The 18,026-nt window shown below is 36.6% G+C and overlaps 2 protein-coding genes across 2 annotated transcripts; both read left to right on the plus strand.

Annotated features, from left to right (window-relative positions):
* The first annotated feature begins 1,119 nt into the window (after positions 1-1,119).
* LOC149010343 (uncharacterized) lies at positions 1,120-5,389 on the plus strand. Its single transcript, XM_089163470.1, has 6 exons — positions 1,120-1,487; positions 2,968-3,167; positions 3,484-3,624; positions 3,709-3,789; positions 4,875-5,002; positions 5,116-5,389. Exons 1-6 carry the CDS (start codon positions 1,262-1,264, stop codon positions 5,159-5,161), a joined length of 822 nt encoding a protein of 273 aa, XP_089019596.1. The 5' UTR covers positions 1,120-1,261; the 3' UTR covers positions 5,162-5,389.
* Positions 5,390-10,899: 5,510 nt separating this feature from the next.
* LOC149010344 (nuclear transport factor 2/RNA recognition motif protein) lies at positions 10,900-12,637 on the plus strand. Its single transcript, XM_089163222.1, has 2 exons — positions 10,900-11,807; positions 11,925-12,637. Exons 1-2 carry the CDS (start codon positions 11,006-11,008, stop codon positions 12,485-12,487), a joined length of 1,365 nt encoding a protein of 454 aa, XP_089019348.1. The 5' UTR covers positions 10,900-11,005; the 3' UTR covers positions 12,488-12,637.
* The last annotated feature ends 5,389 nt before the right edge of the window (positions 12,638-18,026 follow it).

Raw genomic sequence — 18,026 nt, forward strand, 5'->3', positions numbered from 1 at the left:
ATAGGGTTTTACCCTTCTTTCGGAGGTAATAGTAATTACCTTCTTTGGCACAATTGCTCATTCCATATTGGTGTTAGTTACCTTCTGTGTATCCCAAATTCCACAAGATTACATATCTTGTAACCATTAAAGTCCTTCACCCTTACGTTACTCACTAGTTCGAACTCTGGACCGGTCCAGACCGAGTTTTTTGACCCGACTATGGTTGAACCTGATTTGATGTTATTTTATCTTCATCACCTCCCAAAACAATCCTGAGGTTTTGTTGTTATTTATGGACAAATATTAATGTCTCCTTGTAAGAATAGCTTGATTACTACAAAACATTTTGATCAAATGAATGAAACACCCCACGAAAGTATGAAGAACAAGACTAAAAGAAAAATAAGATGCCCCACCTCAACAGCTCCCTAAAAAAACCCTTTTCTGATCTCTACCTCAAATGATTTCCACAACTTATCTTCACCACCTGAGCCAACTCCTTGGGTCCTTGTGAAAACATTACAAGTGCAGGTGTAGATGCTAGGGGTCAAGATTACCAGCTGGGCTTTTAAAAAAGCCCACCCCATACCTATGTCCTTTTAACTGAGCTCAGGCCCAACTCGGGCTGAAGTTGGGTTTGGACATCTCAGCTTAGGCTCAACCCAGCCCTAATTGACCAAGATTTGGGCCAGGGTAAGCTGGGCATGAACTCGTTTCAAACTCTTCTATCAAATAAAATTCCATTGACCTTACCTTTTTCAGTTACACCCCAAAGGAAGTCAACACATCAAATTTAATTGAAATCAACACATTAGATTCATAAATCTAAATCTTAGGATTTAATAGAAACCCCAAAAAGATTTCCATATAAGGGACAACCCATGAATATCTAAATTTTCTTTTTCCTTTTAAATCTTTGCCAAACAAACGCATCCTTGAAAACCATTCATTTCCGTTGGAGAAGAAAGACTTCTCAGGACCAACACAAATTTCGGAATCGCATACAAATCTCTCAGAATCTTATTTCGTCACGTGTCAAAAACTGATTTGTCAATATTCAATGGGAAATATTTCTCTTTACTTACCTTATGCATGCGCCGTTCGTGTCTTCGGGCAACGCTCTCCATCTTTCCAAACCCAACTGAAACGCTCTTGTCCTCTCTTTCTATTCCCTCTCTCTGCTCTGCAACTCTGCAGAAAGCTTCGTGGGTTGTTTGTTAATCGAATCAATTTGGAGTGCAGAGAAGGAGAAGACGAGGAAGGAAAGGAGACTTGAGGCATGGGAAGGAAAAGGAACTCTCCTTTAAACAAGCTGTCCATATGGCTTCGAAGGCAATCGATGAAGATGAAGTTATTCATGCTTGTAACGGTTATGATCTTCACTCTGGTCGCTTTGAAGATTTTTGTCAAAAATCAGAATTACCTCTTCATTGCTGCTGAAGCGATCCATGCAACGGGAATCATGGTTTTGATTTACAAGCTCACAACCCAGAAGACATGTTCTGGTAATCTAAATCATAATTTGGGTTTTATTTTCTTATTATGTTTCGTCATTTAGCTTTTTTCTCTCTGTGGATGGTCAGATTTTTTGTGGGTTTTGTGCAGATTAATTGACAAAGGAAAAAAAATGTGTGTTTTCCCTTGTTTCCTTCCTTTCTTTGGCATTGCGCTTTATTCATCTGGATTTGTAAGATTGTAATTGCTTGTTATTCTGTATTGATCGTAAAGAGGAAGCTCTGTTTGGTAAAGATTTGTAAGATTTGTAGACTAAGTATGATTAATAGTTTGGTAAAGAGGAAGCTCTGTTTCTGACATTGCCATTGCTAAGCAGGTCCCTTTTTATTTGTTTTTTCTCACGTTCCAAACCCCAGCCATCAATTCCCTTTCTTTTCCACCTGATGGACTTATTCTAGAACATTTCTTCATCACTGTTTCTCCTCTTCTTCTTGACTAGATTATGAGACAAAAAAATGGTGAACCTGGTTCCGAAGAATTCCACACAAGCAAAGTCCAGGGCAATTTTCCTAATGCAAAATTTTCTGGAAATAAAGGAGAAAATTTGCATAACCTACAATTTCAGTGGTAGTTAAAGAGGAATTCTAGAACATTTCTTCGTCGCCCGTCTCTCCTCTTCTTTTTGACTAGATTATGAAACAAATGCAAAATATTTCTGAAAGAAAGGAGAAGAATTGCATAACAAAGTATAGCTACTTCCAATTGTAGCGAAAGAGAATGTGAGCATTCTCTTTTTTAGTTCTTCTGTACAACCCTAAATAGTACAGAATTACTAGTAGAAGGATCAGAGAAGCTTCTGTTTTATTATTGTTTGGACATTACATTATTTTATAGCAGTTTACACCCTATAGGATAGATGATCAGAAACTGAAAGTTTGATGTTTGGTATGTCTACAAAGAGAATCTTACCATAAACTCAATGTGTACAGTAGCCAGTTTCCAGGACTTTTAAGTATGTCATATGGAAGGCTTCATGTCACAATTCCTATATGTTTCAGTGTTTACTGATTCAGAAAAAGTATAAGTATCCATCACCTCTGGATTTCTTCATTGCTGTGGAATAGGTTTAGTTAGCTTCAGAGAAAGATGGATGTTTTATGGCCTTATTATTTTCCAATCCTCATTTCTAGATGCACTGATGTGCAATATATGATTTTTCAGTGTTGTATAGGATGAATTGCTAATGTGTCTTTTATGTTTAAATTCCTTTTATTGAGGGGTGGTTCTTTGTCAATTGTCATGCTTAACTTGTCACTTTAAAACGGTGGTGGAACTCGTATTTTCAAATCAGTAGAGGATGACTTATCTATTATGTAACAGCTATCTATTTTAACATTTAACACAACTCCGATTCAAGCTTAGAATATATACTCTATGCCATGTTTTAAGTTTGTTTACATCTTTTTTGATAATCAAAATCCAAAGGATGGAGTACTTACATTTTTTTCTAACTGCTGGTGCCTTTTTTAGGTCTTTCACTGAAGTCTCAAGAGTTAACTGCTATATTCCTAGTTGTGAGAGTATATTGCAGTTTTGTGTTTGAGGCAGACATTCACACTATACTTGATTCTTTAACGCTCATCTCTACTCTCTGGGTCATATATATGATACGTTTCAAACTAACCGCCACCTACAACAAAGAATTTGATGACATGCCATTATATTATGTGGTAAGGGTTATGTTTCACTATCAATATCCATCAAAGCTTAATAGTGTACTATATTTCCAATTAATACTTCAAAAATGTATTTTTATTAATGTTCGATATTTCACCAGCGGTATTCTTGCCTCATCCTTCGACACAGCACCTGACATGGCCGAATTTTAGAAAATGTTGTATCCTTTTGTAAGCATGCGCAGAACATGTATATCAAGCAAAAATGTTTCCACAATAATCCTGAGAAATAGAAATTTGTGTTTTTCGGCTTTAGTCTTTCATCTATGCATCAGTATTCGTCTGTATAACTGGTGGACTGTTCCTCCAGGTGATTCCTACTGCAGTCCTGGCTGTGTTTGTCCATCCTCATGTGGAACAGTATCGTATCAATAGAATGCTTTGGGCTTTTGGTGTCTATGCTGAATCTGTGTCAGTGCTGCCACAGCTTCGTCTGATGCAGAAAGCAAAGGTTGGTGCCAGTTGATTTCTGTGTTTACTAATTTCTAATTTAAATGACTGTATTTCCCTTGACCCTTTCTGTTAATTGTTTCAGCTGATTGAACCATTTACAGCCCATTACGTTTTTGCTTTGGGTGTTGAAAGATTCTTGGGTTGTGGTTACTGGATCATCCGGGTGAGTTGGATGGAAAAGTTGATTTCAGGACTTAAATATGGAAGTTTAAATTTTATTTCGTATTGATTCCTGTGATATGAATAGATATATGTCTACATTGTTATATTATCAACCTTGCTGGCCTCTCTCTTTTTACTCATTAAAAAAAAATGATCATAGCAAATCTCAAGTCAGGTTTTGGCAACTTCCTTACTTGGGAACAAATACTCATCATATCAATTTGGTTTGATTTACTCCATTCAGGTTCTCATTATTGTTTAAGAGCCTAGTATTTCTAGTCTTATTGTTGCAGTCTTTATTAATACCAGTAACCCTGTGGAGAAATATTGTATTTTTCACTCCTTTTGGTAAGGTTGTTCCATAGTTCAAGTCTAGGAAAAGCCTTTGTATGAACAGGGTTGAGGCTGCATAGATCATGATTCTCCCAATACACAGAAGTGGCGGGAGCCTCGTGCACTGGTTACAGCCACTTTCTCATTTTGGTATCAGTTATGTGAGCTTGGATACTTCACTTGATCTCCTTTACTGATTGTGGAAACTCCATCTTTTCCCATGATCAAGGAAGTGTACTTTCTGTCCCAGCCTTACATCGGTCTCTGTCCACGTCTTGGTTGTTGATGTTTCGAAATTTGCCTCCTTTAGGTAAAAATTAATCTTAGAAAGTTGCTTGAATTTGTAGCATTTTAGCAATTAAGATTGCTGAGATTGCACCTTTCTATTTGAACTACCATCTTCCAATGAAGTCCCGTCAATTTTAATTTGTAACTTTGACATTCCTAGACTCTGATGTTTCAACCAAGGTTTAAAATATCGGTGTCTAAGTATTGTATCGGTCAAGTGATTCTAAGAGATGAATCGCCTTGTATCAAGCACTGTATCGTACTGACTAATGTATTTTGGGGCAATCCAATAGAGAGGTATTGGTATGTATTGTATCGGTTGTATCCAATATGGATACGTATTGGTTAGTATTGCATCGCACCATGGGATACTTTAGACCTTGGTTTCAACTCCAACAATGGCAGTACAGCATAAGTAATCTCTTGTTTTTGATAATTTGTCTAATTCATGTTTTACATATGCAGGTTATCGAATCAGGTGGAACATATCTGTACTTGATAGGAGCCGGGTACATATGGTTGCTGATGATGCTTATTGCAGAACTCATTCAAACCATAGTCTTGGCTGATTTCTGTTACTACTATGTCAAGAGGTGAACCTTGAATTGGGTTTCCCCATTAATTTAGTTCTTGAGCTATCTGCTTTCACTCTGTTCCATCAGAAGCCATTAACTTTTTGTTTTGTTTTTATATTGGATCTGTACAGTGTCATGGAAGGCCAGCTTTTGGTGAGGCTAGCTCCACCCGTATAGAAGATCTGTAGAACCTGAATGGCCTATCTTCTCAACAGCTACAAAATACCAACTTAGTCTTACATCAGCTGTTTTTATTTTCAGAAAACATAATTGAATTCATCATTCTCTTTTCTGGGGCTACTTAAAACATACATTTTTATTTCCCTTAGTTTAATAAACAGTGATGTAATGTTGTGGACTTCAAAGTTGGTTTAACAGGATTTCAGAATTTCTTTTCTATGTCAAAAACTGAAGACAGCATGAGATAAGAAAAGTGGAGGGTTCCAAGAAACTAGGATGGGCTGACCTGTTGCTGAGCTTGAAGATAAGCTTGGTGAGCAAGAATATATATAAATATAAATATTATGTGATGAAATGTGACTTCAACTTAAGAATGCCACATTGCCAAACATTGTCATGTGCTTTTCATTATTTTTCAGAGAAACATTATCATGTTGGGAAGCGAAGTGTTCACTCTTTTTTATGAATATTTGTTTGTTCCTTGGCCGTTGAATAGGGTATGCACAAATCCTTGAAAGTGCTGCTCAACTCAAGTTGTCTGGAAAGGCGTTTTAAGTCTTAACCCCAAAACAAAAAGAACGAATTTTTCCTGCACAGTTTTATCTTAATCATTGTTGTCAAAAATAATTTATAATACAAGATTATTCATAACTGATAAAATGATGGAACAAAAGATTAAGTTTTAGGCTCAAGACTAAGATCAATGATTAAGAATTGCCTTGAATTATAAATCAACTCATACACCCAAAAAAAAAAAAAAAGAAGAATTATAAATGAACACGTTTCTTATAAGATGGGTGACAAATCCCTTAAAAGAAAAATATCGAAAGGAATGACCCTCTGAATTCCAAAATCTTATAATTCATATGATTTATTTTATTGCCATCATCAACCAGTCATGACTAGGGGCCAAAGACTTAGAAAAAACCCAGTAGAGACACAAGTTCAAACACATGACCTCCTTAAACTTACTGCTCAACATTGGAGGCCACCACCACCATGCTAAAAGCACATCCACATTCATATATTTTATTAATTAATATATATATATATATAGGTAATTTTTATTTGGACTTCTGAGGTTTGGTTTAAGTCACTTTTAGTCTAGTTTAAGTTTTCTTTTGCATCTAAATCTCCTGTGGTTTCAAGAAATGATTAAATAACGACATGCATAACGGAAACTTTTAATTTAATAAATTTTGTGACGAAAGTACATCTGTGTTTTTTTGAAGGTTTTGAATATCCTCCTGAATCCTTTGTTTCGATTTGAAGCTCAATTTGGGAATAACTGCAAAGGAAGCACTAAACTTTTTGCTCTTTTCATATATAACCCACCATTAATTTGTTAAGAAACAGATCAAGAGGAGCCCACTACTTCTTTTGTTTTGTTGCAAAATTTCAACATAATCATCAAGTCCATACACATTGCAATTCAATAAAATGTGACTATTGGTCAGAGAAGTAAAGAATCCATGGAAAGCATTACTTGATTTTTAATTTTCCTAACTAACCCAACATCTATCCACATTCTATAATTCAATTTCAAGATCTACAGAAATATGCATATTTCACTTTTAGAAAGTATAAATAAATTTGGATTTCTCTAGTTCTCAATCAACAATAGAATGCCAAGGTATACAACATGATACCAGATTAGGGAAAATGGTCCCCTTCTTGTTCTTAAATAGACCAAAATGAAACTCATCCTTGTTTATTAGCCCATCATCAATCACATAACTGCTAATACTCTTGAACAGCTCAAAAATTGCTTCAACTTCGCTGAGACTAAAAGTTGTCTGTGAAGCAAGAATTATAGGTCCTCGCGTCATGGGAAATGCCTTTAGGCCTTAGAGGAGAAGAAGCCCTTTTACCAAAATGAAAAAGGTCACTCACTAGTTTATAACCTAGGTTTTACCTTTGTTCATCGAGAAGCACCCCAACACAGGAAAGAATCCCAGTCATTTAGGTTATAGCATAATATAGCAAATTTACTTAAACTAAGTAGACAATCGGGATTGAACAACAAAATAAGAATATAAGAAGTCATAATTGAACAAAGGTTTTAGGAGGAAGACTAAAACCCTTATTGAGGATTGAGCTTCGACACCTAACAACAAAGAGCCAAATGATGGATTTGAAGCAGATTGTTCGTGTTTTCTCCTTCGGTTGTGATTGCAAATGTTCATATTCTGTTTTTGTTTTCAAACTCTATTGTTTTTGCAAAGAAATTAGTTTAGTAAGGTTTTTCATTTATTTTGATAGTATTTATTTTAGTAGATTAAAATTAAAGTAATAAAATGAAATCCAAAGGACACAAAGGTATTTTTATCACAAAATTTATTAAACTAACAATTTATGTTAAACATGTCCTTATTTAATCATTTCTTGAAATCACAGAGAAGCCATATGCAAAAGAAAACTTAAACTAGATTAAAAGTGACATAGACCAAATCTTAAGGGTTCAAATGAAAATTACCTTCTTCTTTTTTCTTTTTTACAAATGTAAAACACTTTGGTGCATGTTTAGATCTTCTCTAATGGGCACGACATGTATCTAATTGTTGATTTGGGATTTAGATTTCAAATCCAAATGAATCACCCAAAGAGTTTTTTTTCTTTGGATCTAGGCATCCGCCATCTGGCCCGACACCTCAAGGGGAGCTTGTCATCCGCAAGAGTTGACCCAGCCCTCCCGGAAGTTGGATCTTACCACTCTACCAACCCTGCATTGACATACCCAAATAGTTTTTACTAGGATAGACGTCCACCTTTCACGAAGTGTGGACCTAGCAAAGCCTCACCTTAATTTTTCCCACGCACAAATAGAGCAGCATCGGAAAACAGCAACCCGGGACTTTTGCCATTCCTATTTAAACTTTAATTTTAAACTTTAATCCCAAAGACTAAAATTTAAATCTTGAATATCTGTTAATATGATCCATCCACAGGTTAGATGCACTATTAATGTGAAAATAATATTTGAGATTCAAATTTTAATGTTTGAAGTGTAGGACCCATGCCCTATGATGGATTCAATTCTAGCTCACCTCTCCACACCGTAAGGTATATGTGGTAAAAGATGAAAAAAGAAGGAATGTTTTACTGTTGGTTTTTTTAAGGGTGGTAAAACCAAGGCATTTTTCTTAAGTGCCAAATATTAATGACGGTTCAAACTTAACAGAGTTACTTAGATACAAGCCAGGTAAAACATATCGGCAAATTTTGGGCAAAAATTCAGCAAAATTCACCGAGTTCGACAGAGGATGAACTAAAAAAGTAAGCGAAAATGATATTGCAAAATTTGAGAAATCTCCAAAACTTCTGCGAAATACACGATTTTTCCAACAGAGTCGCAGGTTCGACAACCAGAGAATGATAGAAAAACCTCCAGTTGCCGGAAAGAGCTGCAAAGAATAGGAGACTGGCCCAGTCGCCGGAAAAATGATTATTGGCTTGCCCTCTTCTTCTCCGGTTCTCCTATACCCAAAACCAGTTGAACAAAAGTGACCTAAATCCAAGATCAACACTTCTTCTACCCCAAAAAAAAAAAAAAAGAAGTTTCAAGAACAAGACCGGCCGAATTAGGGCCAACTAGAGGAAAGACAAAGCATATTTGTTGGAGGGACCAATGTGAATGTGGCAAAGACCGTCACTTGACTGAACACTTGTCTTCTTCAATTCGTCATTGATTCTCTTTTCTCTGCCTTCTTTCTTTCTTTCTCTTTTTCCTTCCCTTTTTTTTTCATTTTTCCGTTTCGGCTCCCCCCCCTTTTAATTAATTTTTTTTTTTTTTTTACCCCAAAATATCAACGGACAAGTCGGAGAAAAATTCACCGGAAGAGTTCCCAAGGGAGCTTAAGACCAAAATCAGCGACAAGTCGGCGATCTTTACCGAGATATCGCACCATGGATACAAGTCCTAAAATCTTAAGAGTTAAATATGGGAGGGTATTTTAATAATTTGATGTTAGAAAAGTATTTCTCTCATTTTATTTTGGAACGTAACATAATCTAGATAACTTTGTGAAGTGTAAACCATCATTAATAAAAGGAAGAGTCACCAGTAATATTTGATATTCGCCCTTTAATTTCACCTCCACCTTAAGAGAGCCACTCGTGAAAACTTTAAAAGAAATTCTTTTCTTTCTCCTCTTTGATTAATTGATTTTTCATTTTTATTTTCAAGTAAGATATTTATTAGATGTCGCTACAACTATAGAGTCCACATCTTCTGATCCTAGTTGCCCATACACTCCTGATCCCACCCTCGCAAGAGTGTGGGTCTTGTGTTGTCCGACCTAATAAAGACAGGCTTGACATAATGCTGGCCCCACACTTGTGTGAGGGTGAAAGCAGAAGTGCATGGGGCAGTTGGGAATAGAGGATCCAAATTCACAGCCATGAGTCTATGCCTTCAAATTCCCTCCACCACATTGAGGTGTTATCCATTCACCCATCCGTCTAAATGAAGCAAGACATGGCCTATCGATGTTGCACTGGCAGAGGATTCGCCCATCCCCCGGGGTGAGTGTCTCAACATTGAATGTGAATCCATCCCCCAAGTCCCCAACCCAATCTCCTAGATTCATGAACATAGGAAACAGGAAATAGGCTACGTGTCATGCTGTGAGGATAAGTAACGTGGATGCAAACGGATCGTTTCACGCAGCAGATGGACATTTCAGATCACGTTGAAGTGGAATCTTTTTTCTTGGAGTCGCCACAGATCGGTGGCATTGTTTTTTTCTTTTTTTCTTTGGCTTTTGGGATAAATCTATGACCTAATTTCCAACCAGGAAGAAAAGAAAAAAAAAAAAATCTACGGCCTAAAATTTACACTTTAGTAATTTTGATTGGCTGTTGTCATTCTTCTTTATTGAGATTATGGGTCCTACCTTGATAACTCTCATTGGTTGGCTTCACCGATAACGGATTCTTTCATGCACGGAGAGCCCTGCGGATCGGTCAGCTGGAAAGATTTGTAAAAGTCTATCCATTCGCTTTTCGCCGCGTGTCTCTAACAAATTGAAGTTCGCCACGCAGAAAACGTCAACGTCACGTTCGCTGGTTCGCTGGAAAAGTTCATCTCAACCCGAATTCCTTCGCTGAGCTGTTACGCCTTACCAATTCTCTCCCACTTGTCGCATTCAAAAATTATAGCTCTGCAAATCACCCACGTGTCAGAAGCTTCGATCCATTCTCCGCTGAAAACAACACGTGTTGGATCGTATAGCAGCACGGTACGTGGCTTCACGAGCTTTCGAGGGTTCCGTGGTATACAGCCATAAAGTTATACTTCTAGTGGGACCCACCATGTCAGCGCCATACCGCACCACGTGTCAGAGCCGCAGACCGCTATGACTCAGAATGTCAGATTAAAAGCTTCTCACGTCGACACCTGGAAGTCTCATGCACTTTATAACCACCAACGCCTCGCCGTACCACGTGGTGCTTCAACAGCATGCACGCGTGCGGTCATTATTATAATTTAATTCGGTTGATTAAAAAATAATTTTGAAATTAAGAAACGTTATCCCGCGAAATTCGTAGCGCTAATTTAGGTTTAGTGAATGAACCCCACCTATTGGTTCCGCTAAATATTGCTAATCCTCTTAGGTGTCAAACGTCAACTCAACCGTCTTTTCTCTCTTCTCATATTCTGCCACTTGGCATCTCTTCTTGGTCTCGGAGTCTTCTATGATGCCTTTTTATCTCCCTCGCAACCTCACAAAAATCTGAATACGAAAGGAAAGAAGATTTTCGAAAGTCGGGAAACCCTAAATCTTTGTTTAGTTTTGCAGAGGTGATGAAGCTATAGCTGGAAGATCTAAGTTTGATTCCATGGCTGCTGCGTGTGAGATGTTGCAAGAAAACGAAATTGAGTTAAGTTTGGGACTTTCACTTGGTGGCTGTTTCAGCAAATCGGAGAAATTGCGACAGAAATCGGGTGAAATTGAAGTTGTCAGATCTAGCGGATCACCGGTTTCCGGCGGAGTTTCTGAGGAAAACAAGGGAGTGCAGGTTGAAGGAGAAATTTTGGATCCGCAGATGAAGCGACAGATTCAGGCGTTGCGACGTCAAGAAGCGAAGAAAAAGAGAGAGGAGAAACACCAGAAAAAAGGCAGCACGGCCAGAGGAGGAGGAGGAGAATTGAAAAGTCAAGATTGTCCATCAAGAGTACGAGATCGGGACCTGGTTGAGAATGAAACTGGTTCTGAACAGATCTACAAAAAAGCTAAATATAGCGATGAAGAAGACCAGCCAGATGTAAATTTGTGGTGGAAACAGAGTCACAGTTCCAATCCTTCTTCAGCATTTGTTCCTGTTGTACCTACGCCCTACAATTTCCCACATATGCAATACATTCCTTTTGTTAATAGCGCTCCAGTTCCTTATTCGGTGCCTTTTTGGGCTACTACACCACCTCCTCCGTCTCCTGCTTCCAACGCGGGAGGTGAGGAAAAGAGCGTGTTTCAGCTCGTTGCATGTAGGGCTTTTCAGCCGTTTCAGGCACAAAAATCAAATGCTAGCCAACTCGGTTCGGGGAGCAGTGATTCAGGAAGTAAGCAATTGCATTCGTCGGGTGGATCGCTGGGGAGCGGTTCTTCGGGGATTTCGGATTATCAGAGCACATCACACCAAGGTACTTTCCTTTCTCTGAGATTTAGTTATTTATTTGTTTAAAGGGTTGTCTGCATTTGAAAGATTAGGAGTAATGCATTGTTTGAGATGAAATTAATCAACTATTCTCATGTTTCAGGATGTTGCAGCAGCGAAACGAGAAGCCATTCAACTAACTCGAGATCAGAGCAGCCTCAACTGCATACCATGTTTATGACCGATGCACAGGGACAAACAGAGCAGACCGTCTCATCTCACCCTAAAGAACCCAACCAAATCACTGAAGAACCAGAGCAGAAAGCACAGAAGATGGTTTCGTCAAGCCCCTTCCAAACAAACTCAGAAAAAACTGAGCGAAAACCCATCACAGCCACTGATAACTCACCTTCGAATTCTCCTACTCCAGCCCCCCAGCCGCCAAAAGAAGGCAAGGGAGAAGCTAACAAGCCTCCTAAACCACCCCAGCATCAAGCCCAGAAGACACAGGCCTTGCCTCACATGCCATGCGTCTCTACTACAGGAAATGGCCCAAGTGGGAAAACCATTACTGGATTCTTGTACAAGTACAACAAAACAGAAGTTAGCATCATGTGTATCTGCCATGGAAGCTCCTTCACGCCAGCCGAGTTCTTGAAGCATGCAGGATGCACAGATGTATCAAATCCATTGAAGCATATAGTTGTGGTTCCATCCCCATATTAATATAAACTGAGCAATTTTCTTATTTGATTTGTAGTCATTTTGTTGGTTCTTGCTTCTTGGGGTGTCTTGTGGAAGAGACGAAACAGAGAAATCTCAAGTAAGATACACATAATTTTGTACAGTAAAGTTACATAAACTTTTCCTTGCAAATGGTTGGAAAAGTTCTTTTTCTTCCTCATTGGTCTCGTTAACATTTACCTTTCTTTGTTGTTAAAGAGTGTTCTAATTGTTTTGGCAAAAGGTTCAGATACCGATTGCTCGATCCTTGTTAAATCGGGTGGTGTCCTAAAATCAACTTGGATAAATAAGTCAATTTCTTCTAAGGGTATTGCTTCTTTTCAGTTGAAGTGTCATTTTTTATTAGGTCCAAAACGGATCAAGAAGATGGTTGGTTACTCCATCCTTTCTTGAATTGGGTACAGGAAAGACGTATTCATGAGAAATTAGGTACTAGGCGTGGAATTGAAGTTCCACAAGCATCTACAACCCAAGAAAAAAAGCATGACAAGCATCAGCATACAGTAAAAAGAGACAAAGAGGGAGGTGTGATGCAATCCCAGACCAAGGCGGCTAAAAGAAACCAGGAAAGCAAGAGCTTCCTTTACGCCATTGCTTGGAGTTGGGAGACTAATTTAGATATCTTTTCTCCAGAGAGGTGGGGAATAACAAGGTGGAACTTTGTCTTGTTGCTTTCAGAATCTAATTTCCACCATCTTCTCCAATGCGAGTTTGGTATTAAACTCGCACACAAGCAGATGAAAACCAGTAGGTAAGATGGATGATTGGCCCGAATTGTGAACTTGCTTTACCTTAGACCGTCGGATTGGAAATTCTGGTCGAGATTTCGATCTAGGTTGAGAATTCAATCTGGCGGCCTGGATTGTTTCGCAGACTGAATCAAAGTCCCCCAGAATTGTCTCTAGAGGGGTGTCTGGTGCTCACTGCTCAGGCGTCATCACAATTCTTGGGATAGAATTGGCTTTAGGGATCCACAGTAGTTTGTTCTCAAGCTTTATTTGGTACATAATATACCACCATGCTTTCATAGCCGGCAATTCTCATGTATGCTTTTAACAGTAGGTAGTCATTTCCAAGGGAATATCCACTCTATCCTACACCAGGTAGTCCTTTCTTAAGGGGCTTTGTTTTATTCCATGAACCCTCCTCCGAAGTAGCTCATCCATGACATGATTTCTTGACATATCACTCAAGCTCCTGTCATTATTGGTTAGACACTATACAAGATGGTCATCAGTGAACGAATACTTTTGATGTTATTTAACGTACTATAGTTTCTATATGCCTATTATGGATCTTGCGACAATGTGTAATGAGTGAAACTCTGGTGAAGCTTATGAAAAACCCTACTTAAAGACAAGTAGATAACTTAAGATCCTTAAGGGCTGGATGAGCTTTTGATTGAATGTGTCCTAGCATCAATGAACCGGCTACTATTCGCAAAGCATCAATAAAAAAAGAGGGCGCTATTTATGCTAAATAGCTTGGAAAATACAAGTTAACAATACCCCGAGAGAGATCACCGAAACCAATGGAGACGGTTTCATCCTTAGAAAATGACCCAGGTTGAGCTTCGATTGAAGTGATTTTGAGCGATCGCATGATCGAGATTGTATCGGCGACTAATGCATTTTAGTGTAATCAATGGAGAGCGTATCGAGATGTATCGATCGTTGGCAAATACAAGTTTAACAAATACATGCTCTGTTTTACCTCAAGAAAAATGCCAACCAAGGAGAGGAAATTGGTCAAACAACCTCACTCTGCAAACGAGTTGTTTTCCGTAAATATGTTGGGCTTTACATTCTATAAGTTGAACCCACAGATATTTTATATCATCAATGACAGCTAACTGGCGCAGCAGTTGATGGTTCAATTGGCCTCCACAGTTCACTAGGTCCAGATTTTCTGCCTCAAAGGATGATTAGGTCATAGCACTCACCTCAATGCCAAAGGCATCCCATCCCTGACGGTTTATTGATTCGTGTGGTCCATATCGAATAAACTCGTCCATACCAAGTATCAACCAACCCTACACAACCCTTCACCCACAACTGTGAGTCTCACTGCAAAGAAGGAGAGAATGATTGTAATTAACACTTGGCAAAGAAGAAGCAGGGATCTAGTATATGAAAGGAAGAGAATAACACAATTGAATCAAAAACTTACAACACACAGATCTGTTGTTTGAATTGTTGGGTTTAGGGATGAAAATCATTTTATTTTTGTTTGAATTCAAATTTGAATTTGGTGGATCCCACTTAGTGTTTAACATGGGTTAGGTGTTTAGTATCCTTAAAAGGGCCTTAACAAAGGTAAATGGAGTGAGAAAAATAGAATTTTTAGGGAATTCTAAAGTGAGTTTTGAGCAAAAACGAGATTGCAATTTAAGAGTCTTCTTCTTCTTGTGGTTTTGCAAGAGAATGTTCTCTTCTCTCTTGTATTCTTCTTCATTGCAACTTCATTGAACATTGAGCTTGGATTGAAGGGTTTTCTTCAAGAGCTTGAAGTAGAAGAGTATTTTCAAGGAGGTTTGAGAGGTGGTGTGACCGGTTGAGGTAACATTGTATCACACTCAAATCTTGTACTATTTTGAAAATTAAAATAGTGAAATCCCTCCTCATGGATGTAGCTAATCTCGAATATTTCGGATTAGTGAACCACGTAAAATTCTTGTGTATTGTTTGCATTTCTCTTTCATTCTTGTGGTGGTTTGTTTTTATTTGATTGTCTTTCAACTTATTTGCACAAGATCTTTAGTTTATTTTGTTCATTTGATTGATTTATTTAATCATCTGGTTCCTTGAATTAGGTCTTGTATTCTATAATAACTAGAAACCACTTATATAATCTTATTCTAAAAGAGTATTTGTCATGTGAGATGATGGCATATCATATGGACAAGAGACACAAAATAAGCAAGAGAAGCAAAATATGAACTCTATTTTCTCACTAAGTACTGCTGTTACTTTGTCTTCTTCCTCTTTCTTTTGGCACTCCTCCCCTGACAACTACTACTGTTACTCAGTAGTGCATTATGATAGCGATCGCAATCATGATGAGTGGTGGTGGAGGATGGGTGTATATTCTTAATATCCAAATACTAGTTTATGAGGATAAAATTGAAAATAAGTCTACTTTTAAACATATCTTATTGGTAAGGCACCCAAACATTACTTTTAATTCTCAATACACTAGAACTCTAACAGAGAGTAATCAATTTATTTAATATTCAACTCAACAACATAACTAATCATATTTTTAGTTTGATGATGCAAAAGACAGAATAATGTACTCATCTCCAGCCATGAAAACTTGATTCTATAAATCATTTGCAAATTTTTCTACGAAAAGATCATCGTCTACGATGTCAAAGAAATTCGACACATAATTTTTTTTGCTAACAAAATTGGGGAACAGAGTTCACAGAAAACTATCATCAGTTTGGAATAATTACTGTTGCCTCATTGTAGTTTGATTTTATTACTAATAAAATTATGTTCTTTACGAAATTATTGTTGTCCCCTTCCTTATAACGTTGTTAAGTAGTCATTAAGTTTGAATATGTAATGTTTAATTTGTCCTTCATTAAAATTAATAAATCAAAATACTATGCTACCCCATTTATAAAAACCAGATTAAATGTCAATTTTACTTTAAACTTCATTTATTTTGAATTAATGAAATTGGTAAAATCCAAATCCGATTTATTTTGAAATTATTTTAGGTGATATTCAATTTCCAATTTGAGTTGAATTCGATTTTCCTTTTTCTTTTGTTTCTATTTGAGTTTTATTCAATCATTATTTATTTATTTGGTGATTTTTTTTTTGTTTGAAAATAAAACGGATTATAGTTTTTTTTTTCTCCACATTTAATTAAGGGTAATAGTATAACTTGACAAAAGGGTAAATAAGTAAATAGATAAGTATAAGGATATTTTGGAGTTTTTATATAAATATGCCACATCATCAGTAAACTAACGGAATTTAACGGTAGAGAGGCAATAGAAATTGTAGACAAAGTTAAATGTAGGATTAATATTTTTGAAAAGTATAGGGGATACAATAGTAATAAAATAAAAGTATAAGGGGCAATAGTAATTATCCTAAGTTTTCATCTCAGAATTCAATTTCAATAGCGAGCCCATGAAATAGTGTTTCGATCAAACACCTCCAGATAACCGCCAAAGAATTATATTTAAAATTAAGTTGTACTTATCAAGAATGTTTATATCACATCATAAGAAATTAAAATAAGGGTAAATATCATTTACTTCCCCTCTTAGCTGGACAAATAGCACTTACACCCCCTCTTAGTTGGATAATATCACTTACCTCCCTTCTTACCTAGCAAATATATCAAACACCTCCCCTCAGTTAACTTTCTCGGTTAAATTTAACTTTTACTTTTAAATATTTTTCTAAAATCCAAACTACCTTTAGTTAAAAATATTTTTTATTTTAAACCTTAAATTACCGTAATCACCCTAACAGTTAAAATACTAAATTACCCTTAATTAAAATAATAATTATAAACCAAAACACCATAGTTAAAAACCAAATTATCTTTAATTATTAAAAGCCCAACATACTTTTTTTTTTTTTTTTTTTTTTAATTTGATGAAACAATTAAAAAAAAAAAACGTACTACTATCAAGTAAAATTAGAAATGCAACAAAAAAAAAGGTATGTTGATAAAATTAAACATGTACTATTTTTTTAATTGATTGATAAATTTATATATAAAAAAAAGGATATGTTGGGCTTTTAATAATTAAAGATAATTTGGGTTTTAATTATGCTGTTTTGGTTTTTTAACAATGATTTTAATTGGGGGTAATTTAGTATTTTAACTGTTAGGGTGATTTCGATAATTTAAGGTTTAAAATAAAAAAATATTTTAAACCAATGGTAGTTTGGAGTTTTAGAAAAATATTTAATGATAAAAGTTAAATTTAACCGAAAAAGTTGACAAATGGGAGATGTTTGATATATATTTGTTAGGTAAGAGGGGAAGTAAGTGATATTATCCAACTAAAAAGGGGTGTAAGTGTTATTTGTCTAGGTAAGAGGGGGAGGTAAGTGATATTTACCCTTAAAATATTGAATATTTATTTATTTAAATAAATAAAATCTAACACTTATATGTCTTTCACGTAATTTTTTTAGGGTAAAGAGTGGAAATAATTCTCAATTGAGTCTACAAATTTTGAAAATTTTAAAGAAAATCAACGTTCCTCCATGAAATGCTAGTGTATTAACCAAACATTTCCATGTGATGTTGTCTTGTTTGGTAAATTCATCCCAATGTGATTGGAAATTTGGATATTTGGAATCTTGGATTGGATGTATCACTATCACAAGATCGCATGAATTGCCCTTCGACCTAATGGAGTACGGCACCAGTACGAGGTAATAGACATCGGTCGTAGGAGGATACGCTCATACGCTTCCTACGCGGTCTCTCAAAAACTTTTCAAACCAAATAATGTTGGGAAAGAGAAACCCAGTTAGAGTGG

The sequence above is a fragment of the Hakea prostrata genome, chromosome 7 (assembly GCF_041222555.1).
Source record: "Hakea prostrata isolate BN-2017 chromosome 7, UWA_Hpros_2, whole genome shotgun sequence".
NCBI lineage: Eukaryota > Viridiplantae > Streptophyta > Magnoliopsida > Proteales > Proteaceae > Hakea > Hakea prostrata.

Bases quoted from the DNA above. Each gene is read 5' to 3' on its own strand.
- LOC149010344 (XM_089163222.1), top strand. From the start codon at position 11,006: ATGGCTGCTGCGTGTGAGATGTTGCAAGAAAACGAAATTGAGTTAAGT. The intron at 11,808-11,924 runs GTACTTTCCTTT...CTCATGTTTCAG, and splicing joins TCAGAGCACATCACACCAAG to GATGTTGCAGCAGCGAAACG.
- LOC149010343 (XM_089163470.1), top strand. From the start codon at position 1,262: ATGGGAAGGAAAAGGAACTCTCCTTTAAACAAGCTGTCCATATGGCTT. The intron at 1,488-2,967 runs GTAATCTAAATC...TGCCTTTTTTAG, and splicing joins AACCCAGAAGACATGTTCTG to GTCTTTCACTGAAGTCTCAA. The intron at 3,790-4,874 runs GTGAGTTGGATG...TTACATATGCAG, and splicing joins GTGGTTACTGGATCATCCGG to GTTATCGAATCAGGTGGAAC.